The sequence below is a fragment of the Solanum dulcamara genome, chromosome 8 (genome assembly GCF_947179165.1).
Source record: "Solanum dulcamara chromosome 8, daSolDulc1.2, whole genome shotgun sequence".
Classification (NCBI taxonomy): Eukaryota; Viridiplantae; Streptophyta; class Magnoliopsida; order Solanales; family Solanaceae; genus Solanum; species Solanum dulcamara.
In genome coordinates, this window is record NC_077244.1 from 77,019,026 (window position 1) to 77,031,774 (window position 12,749).

The 12,749-nt window shown below is 33.4% G+C and overlaps 1 protein-coding gene across 1 annotated transcript; it reads left to right on the plus strand.

The window, feature by feature from the left end:
• Positions 1–435: 435 nt before the first annotated feature.
• Positions 436–7,316, plus strand: LOC129901647 (GDP-mannose transporter GONST2-like). Its single transcript, XM_055976896.1, has 10 exons — positions 436–1,020; positions 3,208–3,413; positions 4,064–4,247; positions 4,527–4,666; positions 4,762–4,891; positions 5,399–5,497; positions 5,697–5,851; positions 5,972–6,088; positions 6,833–6,930; positions 7,020–7,316. The coding sequence occupies exons 2-10, from the start codon at positions 3,217–3,219 to the stop codon at positions 7,061–7,063; spliced, it is 1,164 nt and encodes a 387-aa protein (XP_055832871.1). The 5' UTR covers positions 436–1,020; positions 3,208–3,216; the 3' UTR covers positions 7,064–7,316.
• Positions 7,317–12,749: the final 5,433 nt, after the last annotated feature.

Sequence of the window (12,749 nt, forward strand, 5' to 3'; positions counted from 1 at the left end):
AAAGAGTTAACGGTTAAAAACACACAAACTATCTGAATTTTTTTTAGTTTCATTCATGTACTATTAAGTGTATGAGTTTTTCTACCTAAACTACCATTAAATGCTTAATTTTTTGAAGAAACACACCTGTCAATTGTGTGAGTTTCGTATCTGAATTTTCTGTTAGGAAACTCACACACCTAATAGTTCAGTATTACGCTAAAAAGATCGGATATCTTTTTCATCCTTTGCTCAAGAAAGAATGAATGAATGTTAACTCAACGTGAACCAAAACCCATAAAAATCCGAAAAATGATTGTGTAATCCAGTAGTATTGGGCCGGCTCAAAAGTAACAACGGACCAGTACGTATAATCCAGCCCACTAAATCACCCTCTTGAGCATCGTGCAAAACCCGCCATTTTTTCATCCGCATAAATCTCAGTTTGAACTTGGAACATATACGTGTTTCTCTGTTAGAAGAACTCTCCAGTAGAGTATTAATTGTTATTGAAGAATGATAGAGCTCAAAAGGCACATAAAAAATGGGGAAAATCAATACTTTATTAGCAAAAATTTGACTAATTACGAAGTTTTGGCCTCGAATTCAGTTCCCTATAAACCCAAATTCAATTTTGCCCCTTCTTCTCCTGGAATCCCGCTTTCTGATCTACCTTCAGCTTCATTCTCCATTAATTGCCCATTATTAAAATATTCCCCATTGTTTTCCACTGCCCCATGTCTTCTTCTATTGCCTATAAGTTTTTTTTCAGATCCACGCTTTCCATTTGCTTTGCGTACTCTTCAAAAAGCACTCTATTTCTCCTCTCACGCCTTTTCCGTGAACTTTTTTGCTCCATCCAGGTGTTTGAAGCATTATTCGGAATCTAAATTTACGATGTGGGGTTGCTTAATTTATTATCAAAAGGGTATTTTAAGCTGGTGTTCTTATATATAGTGGCTGAGATTGGAAAAATAATTTGTGGGATTAGGAGATTTTTCGTTCTTGATTTGGAATCTGGAAGCTTCTGAAGATTTAAGGGTATGCTTTTTAGTGTTGTTTATTCTCATTTGGTATTTACAAATACATTTGGCTTGCAACCCATTTTAGTGGTTTAATTATTCATCTAAACCCATTTTAGTGGTTTAATTATTCATCTAAACCCATATATAGGTGTTTAAGTTAGTGTTTCTTATAGCTGTTTCATTTATAAAGATGACATCTTTAATTTTATCTGCTTAACTTTAAATGTTCTTTTGGCTGTTTTGTTTCTTTTATATGTTGTAGAGAATTGTGGTTGAGTTAGTTAATGAATTCATACCTGATATTTCCTAAAATAATTGCTATGTTTGGAAGAATGGGTGATTCCCTTATTCTTCTGCACTAAGAGTAGCTGAAGATGCAGGGCTTAAACATTTCTTCCAGCTTTGTTGCTTTGTAATGGGATCGATCACATGGTTTATAGTAGGTGGCTAGTGGGATAATCGTGACTCGTGTTTGCACATATGCTGTAAAGCTAGCTAGCTAGAGGGGTGGTGCAAACTTTTAATTTGGACATCATTTTAGTCATTAAGGAGGAAGAATTTGGTGTCTATAATCATTAGAAATTAAATATATAATCTTAATTACTTTGGATAACTAATGTGATCACTGATGATCTGTAACACAGACGGAGATCCTTCTTCAATGTCTTCTATTAGTTACTAGTTTTTTGTTCCCTCCTCGTGCTGTTATATTAGTAAATATTTTCCGAATAATCATCGGACCTTAATTACTCGAAAGGCTTGATAATATCATATCCGTTTTGAATAGTTTCATTTTATTATTCCCTGTGATTCGAAAATTAGATCTATGTTCAACTAAGTTATATTCGTTATGCGATCTGAATTATAGCATTATAGACAAAAGCCTCTCGTTTTATGTAAATCATGCATTTAGTATTTCGAAATCATAAATGTCACATAATAGAAATGCAATGACAGTAGCTTATATGTATCCCTTGTATTGTGCCAACTAGATCAAGTCAATATCTAAGAAATATTCAAATATTATAAGGAATCCAAGGATTCATCGAAAGAATTAATCAATAACCTAAAAATAAACTAAACCCAAGAAAGGAAGAAAGAATAATCAAGGGTCAAAAGCACACCTAAAATATTTCAATTTTTTTTCTGTTTCATACTTGAATTATATGTGTGATAGTTTCCTACCTAAACTATCACAAAATGTTTATCCAAACACACCTGAACTATCTGTTGTATGAGTTTTGTACCTGAAATTTCTATTAGGACACTCACACACCTAATAATTCAGGCATAAAACTAAAAAAATTGGAATACTTTAAGTGTATTTTGTAAGAAAGATTAAAGGGACAATTTCAAATATACACAATAAACTAATTATTTTACAACAAATATAACCATGTTTTATTTACATAAAAAATAGCCAAAAATCATAGGAAATATACGGTGACTATACAATATAACTTACAAAATTCATAAAAGTATATACCGACTATACAATATAGATTACTTATATATGAGTTATACTCTGAATATACATTATGATACATACATTTTATACATGAAATATACACTGAGTGTACATGAATATACACAGAATGACCTTTTTTTGGTAATTAAAATGACCGAATGGCCATCTACTGTAATTATCCTAAGATTAAATGAATGTTAACTCAATGTCGAACCAAAACCCATAAAAATCTGAAAAATGTTTTTGTGTAATCCAGTAGTATTGAGCCGGCCGAAAAGTAACAACGGACCAGTACGTATAATCCAGCCTACTAAATAACCCATTCTTGAGAATCGTGCAAAACCCTCCATGAATAATCTTTTAATAGATGAATGAAATGGACTCGTGTTGATGGGTTGATAGGGTTCATATAGCCACTCCCATTTAGTTTGGGATAGAGGGTAGTTGATTCATTGATCGAATGATAAGTTTCCATTGGTTGGCAGTTAACCAAATTCAGATACTGCTGCTAGCGTTGCTTTTCATTGAACCTAGGAGGAGCAAAGCAGTATAGACATAGGCACCAATATGGGCATTCCATTTTATTCAAATGCATAGTTTTATTCAATTAATTGCACTTACTAGTACTTGGACAGGTCTAGCAGACTGCTGATAGATTTTAGCTGTTGTCAATGCAATTCAGAGCTCTTTCTGTGCATGTTGAAACTGATTCCTTTTCTTTTTTCTTGAATAAAGGTTGATTCAATGTCCTCTGTGGTTAAGTTGGAATCCGTTATATGTCAGAATGGCGAGGAGCCAGATTATACATCTGTAAATGGGAAGGTGGCATTTGCCAAAAGATTAAATGTAGTGCGCAAAATTCTTGAGGGATTTCGTAGGCAAGGAGATTGGTCGGCTATCAAGACATCAATAGGTGCAGTTCAAAGAGTAGCTAGCAACAGGTGTTGTGTTGTTCAACTCTCTACTAAAAATTTCCCCTTTTCTCTTTCTTCTTCATTTTATTGGTCAAAGGGTAGGAGTTATACCTACGAAACATACTTGCCCTTTAGAGCTCTCTTTTTGATGTTTTTTGTCGTCTCTTTCTATGTTATTTATTCTTTTCCCTTAATATCATTCAAGCTGAATAACAAGCAAGCTACACATTCTTCAGTTCGACTTCATTGGACTTCCCCATTGTCTTATTTTGCTTTCATGGATGTTACTGATCTTTTCTTGAATAATAGATACTCACTAATGGAATTTCATGGCTTGTATGATAGATATGTGAATGTTAGCCAACATTTTGTAACCCTGTATTGGAGTCTTCTTCTTGCCTTTAAAATAGGTCTTTTTGAGTTCACTATAGATCAACTAATAGATTGTTGTTTAATAGCTAGCTGTTATCGTTCAGCTTAGCATCATTACAATTTATATACCTTCTAAATACAGTGGAGTATTGTGGATGTATAAGCTTTGAGATATTTCTCTGAACTGCTGCCCAGTTAGATTCATAGACTTTTGACGTCTTCCAGCTAGACGAAGCAAGGACCTGATATTTTTCTGAAAAGTGATATACAAATGAATCATGATAACCTATTCTTTCATCTCACAGGTATTCCAAAAGTAATCGAGCTGTGGATACAGAAGAAAAAAGGGAAAATGGATCTGGAAGAAATTCTGGCCCTCTTTTGTCTGGAACTGCATATTGCCTTTCTTCTTGTTGCATGATCATGCTGAACAAAATTGTCCTTTCAAGTTATTCATTCAATGCTGGGGTCTCATTGATGTTTTACCAGGTATTTTCTACATATGGTTGACCATCTTTCCACCCTTAGGAATAACAAGATGAGGCACATTAATGCTTATGGTTAACTATGATGCATGTTATATCATTTGCCCATTTTGATCTCCATGTGGAAACTTTTGGTTCATCCATTTGCATTTCCATCATCATTTTCAACCTTGATTTTGACAATCTCTAAATAAATCCCTCCCATATTACATTCTTTCCCTAGTAGTAGGAATTTGCAACAGATGTTATTTTATGAAGCTAATTCTGCGTGTACTTCTTGTAGAATCTTATCAGTACTCTTATAGTCTGTATATTGGGTTGCTCTGGAGCAGTTACAGTGGAGAAGCTCAATTGGAAGCTAATTAAAGTTTGGATCCCCGTGAATTTGATCTTCATTAGCATGCTTGTTTCAGGCATGTATAGGTAATATCTGATGTGTGTAAACTCACCATAGATTTAGTAATGATTAATGGTGGTACATCATTATGCCAATGACGTTTACTTGTGCACTTTTTCAGTTTGAAATACATAAATATTGCAATGGTGACTATTCTGAAGAATGTGACAAATATTTTAACAGCTATTGGAGAGTTGTATATTTTTGGGAAGCGGCAGAATCAGAAAGTGTGGACCGCCATGTTTGTTATGGTATGTTTATGTCATTCATCTATACAATGTATAATTAGTTGTCAGAGGTATCATATCCTCGAGGAAAATGGTCTTTGTGATTCTTATGCTGTATATCCAGTCATCATAGTCCATGTCAGATCATGGGAGAACATGGTATAGTAAACCTGGAGTTACCACTACACAGAAGTCCTACTAAGCATTTACTTCCCTGATTTTAATTAGATGACGGTCGGATCTACCTCATTTTTTTGCTGTGTTAAAATGAAGTACTAACATTTAATTCAGAGGCAACAAGATTTGATTCAACTGTTCCACTTTTCGTTTTATCTTAGTAAAGGCCAAAATAGAACTCCATCTAGCTTCTTACTCACTGAATGATCATTTAATTCTGTTTTATATAATCTACTTTACGCTTTCCCCTCCCTTCTCCCCCTCCCAGCTCCCCATGCTCATTCCAGCCTAGCGAAAAGAAGTTTATTGGCATTCTCATTACTGATGGTAATATCTTTTCTTCTTCTTTTACAGATTATCTCTGCTGTATCTGGAGGTATAACAGACCTCTCATTTGATGCTACAGGGTATGCTTGGCAATCAATTAATTGCATTCTCACAGCAAGCTACTCAGTATGTACTTTCTGCTTGACTCTGTTCCTCCTCTTTATTGTTCGCACCAAGATTTTGCACAGAAATTGGTTCTTTGACTTCTTTGAATTATAAGAAAACCCTAAATTTAGACTTTTAATCATATAACAAGTCCAACTTCAAAGTATATGTTTTTCATTTCCCTTATCTGTTGATGTTCATTGGGATCAATTTTCAACAGCTCACATTGCGACGTGTCATGGACAGAGCAAAGCAATTTACAAAATCTGGATCTCTTAATGAAGTTTCCATGGTGTTACTGAACAATGGGATATCTATACCTTTTGCTATCATCTTGATCTTCCTGTTCGATGAATGGCGTTACGTAATTAATGCGTAAGTGTCATATTACACTTTTGAGCATCCCAGCAGTTTCCTCTTTTTCTTCTTAATCCTTCACGTTGGGGTTACCCAGATGAATATTGCAGTTTCATACCTTTCTTGTTTCATTTCCAGGGATGTAATTAAGATTCCAATGTTTTGGGCTGCTGCAACAGCCAGTGGGCTGCTTGGGCTAGCCATTAGCTTCACATCAATGTGGTTTTTGAAACAAACTGGTCCAACCACCTATAGGTGATTTATACTCGCTTGAATTTTCTTGGGGATTTGCATCATGTACTACTTAGCATTACATGGTTTATGTGATAAAAACCATTTCTGTTTGCTTGTTGACGAGCAAGAAATGGTCCCAATTGAGCAATTTGGCATGGAGTTAATTCTCGATGGATATTTGACATGCTTTCTATTTCCTGTATTTCCTCCATATACCTCTAAGAGAATTGGAGGAATGATGGAAGATGTAGAATTGTTTGCTATCATTTAAGCCTGCTATAAGTCTTCACTGATGACAGGTAGACAAGGTTAACTCACATTATAATGGGAACTAATAAGAGAATGGAACAAAACCTACCTTAATGAGATCTTCATTTTTGTTAATAGTTTACTTGAAAAGAGGTATCAGACTCAATTCTTAATTTTCACATTTTGTTGCTTTATAGGTATATTTGGAAGTTTTTTTTTTTTGGTAACTGTAAATTACCATTAACACACAAAGCCAATACACCTAAAGGACTCCTAATTCAACACAATCACTTCCTAGGAAGGATATTGTGAGTATTAGGCCTCCAACAATCAACTAGTTACAAGAAAAATCTCTCTATATGTCTGCTATACCTCTGGCCTTTTTTAGAGGTTCTAAGTACTTCTAATCTCTCTACAAAATCTTTCTTAATTCATGTCACAGTCGATTCATTATTTACAGTAATTCACTGCTGTAGCGCTTCATGATTAATCCTATGCTCTTTCTCCTCTTCACAGTCTTGTGGGATCCTTAAACAAGATTCCCATTTCTATTGCTGGCCTTTTGGTGTTCAAGGTTCCTCTCAGTATTCCAAATTTATTCAGCATACTCTTTGGTAACGTGAACAATCCAGATTCTATTCTTGAAAATTTTAGGAAATACTCTTATTGATTGTACCTGACTGAAATTTGCCAATGATTTCAGGTCTACTTGCTGGAGTACTTTTTGCCAGGGCTAAGATGTCTTGACACTATGCTATGTCTATAAGTGATTTGCAACCTGAAATGCTTATGTATCAGTAAAATCACCAAGGGATTCACACAAGTCATTGTAGGCAGTAGTAGCCAAAGGAAGATTTCATATTTAGTTATTATATATTTGGTATGTTAGATGCTCATTCAAGGGAAATGAAGCATATATCAATTTTGGTTTTTGTGAGCAGTAATTATTCACTTCAGTCATCTGAACATCTTTCTTGGAATATAGTTCAAATACTGAAAAGATGCATATATTACACTGCAGAAAAGTAAAAAAAGAAAAGAATTGCCTGTGGATTTAGTGAAAATTTTATGACAGTGTCACTCTGAGTTGTTTGATTTATGTTGAATGGTAGGCATTAGAAAAGATTATTACCAAGTTAAATTGCCTTCAGAAGCTTGGTCTCTTGGGAAATGAATAAAGGACATATAGTGAGCCAACAAAATCTAAAAAATTATTCCTAAATTGTTGGTGTCTCCAACATTTTCCTAATATATACATGTAAGTAATTTTATTAATTTGAAATTCACTTAAATAAATTGTGAAGAAAATCTACAAATCTTTGCATAGGACAAACAACAACAATATACACAGTGCAATTTCATATAGTGGGGTCTGAAAGGATAGAGTGTACTAGGCCTTACCACTACCTCTTCGAAGTAGAGAAGTTGATTCTATAAGACTCTTGGCTAAATCTCTGCATAGGAGGAACCTGTAAGGGGGTCAACTTACCATGATCTAACCTATTTCAGCAGCCTAACACTTTAGACTCAACCATTCTTTCTTTTCCCTCAATCTCATTTCACATTTAGACAATGCCTTCAAATTTAGAAACACACAAGCACGTACAGGAACAAGTCCCAACTTTGTATTAAACTCGTGCCACAAAGAAGCACACAAAATCAGCCTTACAAAAATCTGGCCCAATGCCAGTCATATGCCTGCAAAGTCAGTTGACATCCCCAATTGATAGGCCAAATTCAAAATTTGAATTAAACATGTTTATCTACAATGCTGACAAAGGCCAAACGGCTAGAAACTGCCCAACTGCCCACGCATGTGTGAGGCACACGCGGGCAGCCTTTACTTTGGTGCCAAAATCTGCCTCTGGCTGCCTAAACTGGCGCCTACCCACGTGCCTGCACTGTGCCCAGGTCCTACCTCGCACAGTTTGCCATTGTGGTCCAGTCTCCTCATCCTTTGCCGCCTTTGTCCTGCACTTAGCCCACACGTGTTTAGCCACGACCTTGCCACGATCATAGCCTAGCCTTGCCTTAGCTTTGCCTAGCCCTTGTCATGCCTTAGCCACGACATTGCCAAGGTCTTGTCAATTGAACTTAATCTTGACTGATTGCATTAGGCCTTGACTAAGTTCATCATGTAAATCCCTAGCCATACCCGAGGCACTCGAACCATCAAGCTGAGGGTCTAACAGAACTTATTATTCTATTGTAAAAATATTTGACAAAGAACACCTTTCCTACAATTATGTTGGAGTAATTAAGATTAGAAGATTAGTTATTTGACAATCAAGTTATTTGACAGTCGCTAAATTTAATTTAAGCATCCAAATACTTTCTCCTTTCATTAAAAATAAGTAAAGTTAGGCCAAACCTAATCACACCTCTTTTTTGTAGATGACCTTATGCTTATGATAAGAGCAATCACCAAGAGTTGATATACTATATAGAATACTCTTGTGGACTTTAACCAATCTACGAGTTAAAACATTGACTTTTTTTAAGTCGAAAGTAATTTTCAGTTTCAATTGTAAGCAAGAGGTTATCTCCAACCTCTTACACATTTTATCAATCCAACTCAATGATTATTTTGAAAAATATTTTGGTTTTCCTCTCTTTCATAAAAGACCTACTTATAGTGATTTTCAATTCATTATGGATAACTTAAACATTAAACTTTCTAGTTAAAAGACAATTTTTTTGAATATTGTTGGTAACGCTACGCTTGTTAAAGCTTCCCTAAAGAGCATACCTAATCATGTAATGCAATGCATCATAAAATAAACAAACAAATCAATATGCTTTGTTTGGGATACCATCAATACTAGAAATAAACTTCATTTTGTGAGTTGGGATACTATTATATATAAAACCTAAACCCCCAAGTGGGTTCGTTATGCATAAGCAAAAGTAAAGAATAGTCTCATTCACCTTGCATGACGGCTTTTCAAGAATTCTAAAACTCCATGGGTGTCTTGCTAATGTCCTTATCTCAAAATATTGTATTCCTAATAGATCTCCGATGAAAAACGTGTAAAATTCATCTCCTGGATTTTCAATAATGAATGTTCAGTTATAGTATGATCTTTGGATACGTTACCATAATAACATCAGAAGTTAAATATTAAGATCAAAAACCTTTCAGTAATGGTGTTTGAAATTTTAATAGCGTATCCTTCTGCTTATCCCGTCTTTCGTTTTTAATATACAAATACTTATGTCATTAGTTTGATCTCCATTAATGATAAACTCGATCTATGTGTCATCTAATTTCGAATGATCTATTCGCAATTAAATTTGCTTAGAAGATTAATAGTGTTATTCAGAAGTTTATAGCCTGACCCAAATTAGTTTAAGTTCTTCAGTGGGCTTCTTTACCTCGACTCTATTGATCAGAATATTCCTCCTGCTTGCACATTCTGACTTAATAACTTTATTATTCTTAACAAATAAAAAATCGTATATTCAGTAGTGTTTTGCAACGGTATCATGAGTATTGATTGGTAGCAACCAATGCTACAATCACTAAATGGAACAATACTATTGCCTTATCTTATGACATTGTTACTTAAAATTTCATTTCAAATAATATTTATTCAGTTAATCCAAAAAAATAATGGTGATATGATATTACTTCACAATATTTTTTTAAAAAAATTGTTCATGTAAATAATATTTTTCTAAAATGTATTTATACAATAGAATGATGTGCGCCACTTAAATAATTCAGAATAAATAATCAATTTTGTGACAAGAGGTAAAGCCTTTTTGCACAAATTAAATCTTTAGCAAACAGCCTTTGCTTAATCTGTGGAACGCTGGCCATTTGGTACTTCATTTCTTTACTTCTTTTCAATTTCTTCACCAATAAAACGTTCATCAACTAAACCTTTAAAGTAAAAGGTGCAGGTAACAACAAACTAAGGATAAATTGATGAAATTTATGAAGAAAATCCCACTAAAAGTTGTCTGAAAAAACTAGAGAAAAAACAAAACAATCTTTTTGTTATAAAAATAAAAAACAGTTGAGGAGGATCTAACCTCTTCACATTTTAAACTCATGAGACGAAGAGTTGTTCACACTGAACACCTTACGAATAGTGTTTGAATGAAAGAAACCAAAAAATAAAAAATAAAAAAATAAAGTAAAAATCATGTGTCCATCGACATGTAAAAGTTCTCAACACATATTATTGATGAGTTTTTTGTAGATTATTTATCCATTTTTCAGACTAGTTACCGGCTCCAGCTTACTATTTTATATTACTATTAACTTGATATAGTTTAAATAAGTAAATAGTGAGTATGTTTTAGCATAAATGAAATCATTTGAATTTTGTCAAATAATGTGGAGGTACTTATTCTATTTTATTTTAAAATCGAATACTTAATTGTTATGGATGCAGTACATTTGTCCGCGGAATGTGAGTTGTATGGTTGTATATTGTCCAAATTAAGTTATATACATATATTAAAAGTGTAATAAACTTAAGTTAATTATTGATGTAATTTAACAAATGTGACAAATATTCCCTACTCTTTATAAGTAAGAATCAGACAAGGATATGATTATTGTCTAAGTTGAAACTGTTAAAGTGACATCAATAATAATGTGACGGAATTAGGCATAATTGCATCATCATGCAAAAACAGGAAGGCGACAACATACTGACATAATATATATACTAAGAGTATTTTTATTAAGAAGTTAACGATTACTTCCTCTGACTCAAAATAATTGTCAATTTTTATCGAACAATATAAATTTTATAATTAATATTTTAAGATTTGTTGAAAAAATTATATTAATATTAAAGAATTGTAATTTATAGTATTTTTTGTATAATTTTAAATATTCAATTCATAATTTTAAAATGTTAGATTAATCTAATTAAATAATTAATTAGCTCTAGCCTCTAAACGCTAATTAAATTGATTCTCAAAAAGAGAATTATATGACTATTAATATAGAGCGGAAGGAATACTACTCTATGATATCTTCGATATATTTCTCTTCACTTTCAACTGAAAAAAGACAAAAGCTTTAGTTAACAGACAGCAACCACAAAAGACACAAACGAAAACTGAAAAAGGGATAAAAAGTTTGTGATTTTAGAATAAGATATCTTCACTTTTATCTCTCAATTGATATTCTGAGTACAAAATATTAAATATGAGGATAACTTTGACCGTAAATTTGAATATACATCTTTAAAAAATTTAAATAAAATTATATATTTGAAATTATACGAAAAGACGTAGCAAAATATGCAAAGATTTACTTATTTTAGTTTACACTAATATTTTATATACATTGAAGCCCCTAGAGAAACAATGAAAAAAATAATTCTAATCGATAAAAAGGCGAATTCTAACTCGACGAGGATAAATTGTGGTTTGTGTGCCTCTACTAATGATTCAAATATTTGTTTAAAGTTTGACAAAATTGCAATTAATGAAAAAATTATTTTAACTCCCAAACAAAATAGTAAGACATTCACATAAAACATGACGAGCATGTAACGAATTATGCAATAAACTGATCAGAAACCGAAAACTATATATAATAAAACGAGATTAAACATTCTTAAAAACACGACAAGATTAAGATAATCCATAATTAAACAAACAAACAAAAAACAGTACTACTATCCCTCAATACCTTTTTAACAACTCCATTTCTACAACTTAACATTAATAATAATAAGATTAAAAGTAGGTTTTGTTGAAGGTTCCAGCTTGAGACAATTGAGAATTAGATGAATTTATCATCTCCATCAAATCAACTTCCTTAATGTTTCCTCCTCCTGATGAAGAACAACCTTGATAATTAGAACACTCTGGATAATTAGAACCATCTAGAAGGTACGAAAGGTAAAGGTCAGGAGGATAATATTGAGAATAATCAGGCATGTAATTTCGAACATCGTCCGTAACCCTTTTTGTTGTAGTGTAACTCTGAAGGTTACACTGAGTGAATGGATTTTCACCAAAGGAGTTCAAATCAGAAGACGAGTTCTTGTTGAGAAGATCTTGAGTTACTACATTGGTCTCGGTAGATTCCAAGACTTTAGTGCCATTAATAATATTGTTATGTCCGAATAAACTTTGCATGAAGTTCATTTCTTCATCATGTGTTTGATGAGTGATCAAAGATGGAGAATCATCTTCGGAGTACGGTGGGGTACTTCCTGTGAATGTAGTGGCGGTGGAACTACATCCACCGCCACTATGAGTCCCACCGCTACCATAAAATGAGGTGGCGGTGGGGGTAGAATTATCGTCACTCATGAAGTACTTGCTTCTAATATAATCTTGGAGAACGGTGGAACGATAGGAGGATGATTTGCGTTCACATTGGGTATCATCAGCCAGTTGATTTTTTCTGTTCTTATTTCTCCTTGAATTTTGCCTTCTTTTAGTAGCATTCCAGTGA

Coding starts and splice junctions, on each gene's coding strand:
- LOC129901647 (XM_055976896.1), top strand. CDS start 3,217: ATGTCCTCTGTGGTTAAGTTGGAATCCGTTATATGTCAGAATGGCGAG. Junction 4,892..5,398: donor GGACCGCCATGTTTGTTATG/GTATGTTTATGT, acceptor CTTCTTTTACAG/ATTATCTCTGCTGTATCTGG. Junction 6,931..7,019: donor TTTATTCAGCATACTCTTTG/GTAACGTGAACA, acceptor CAATGATTTCAG/GTCTACTTGCTGGAGTACTT.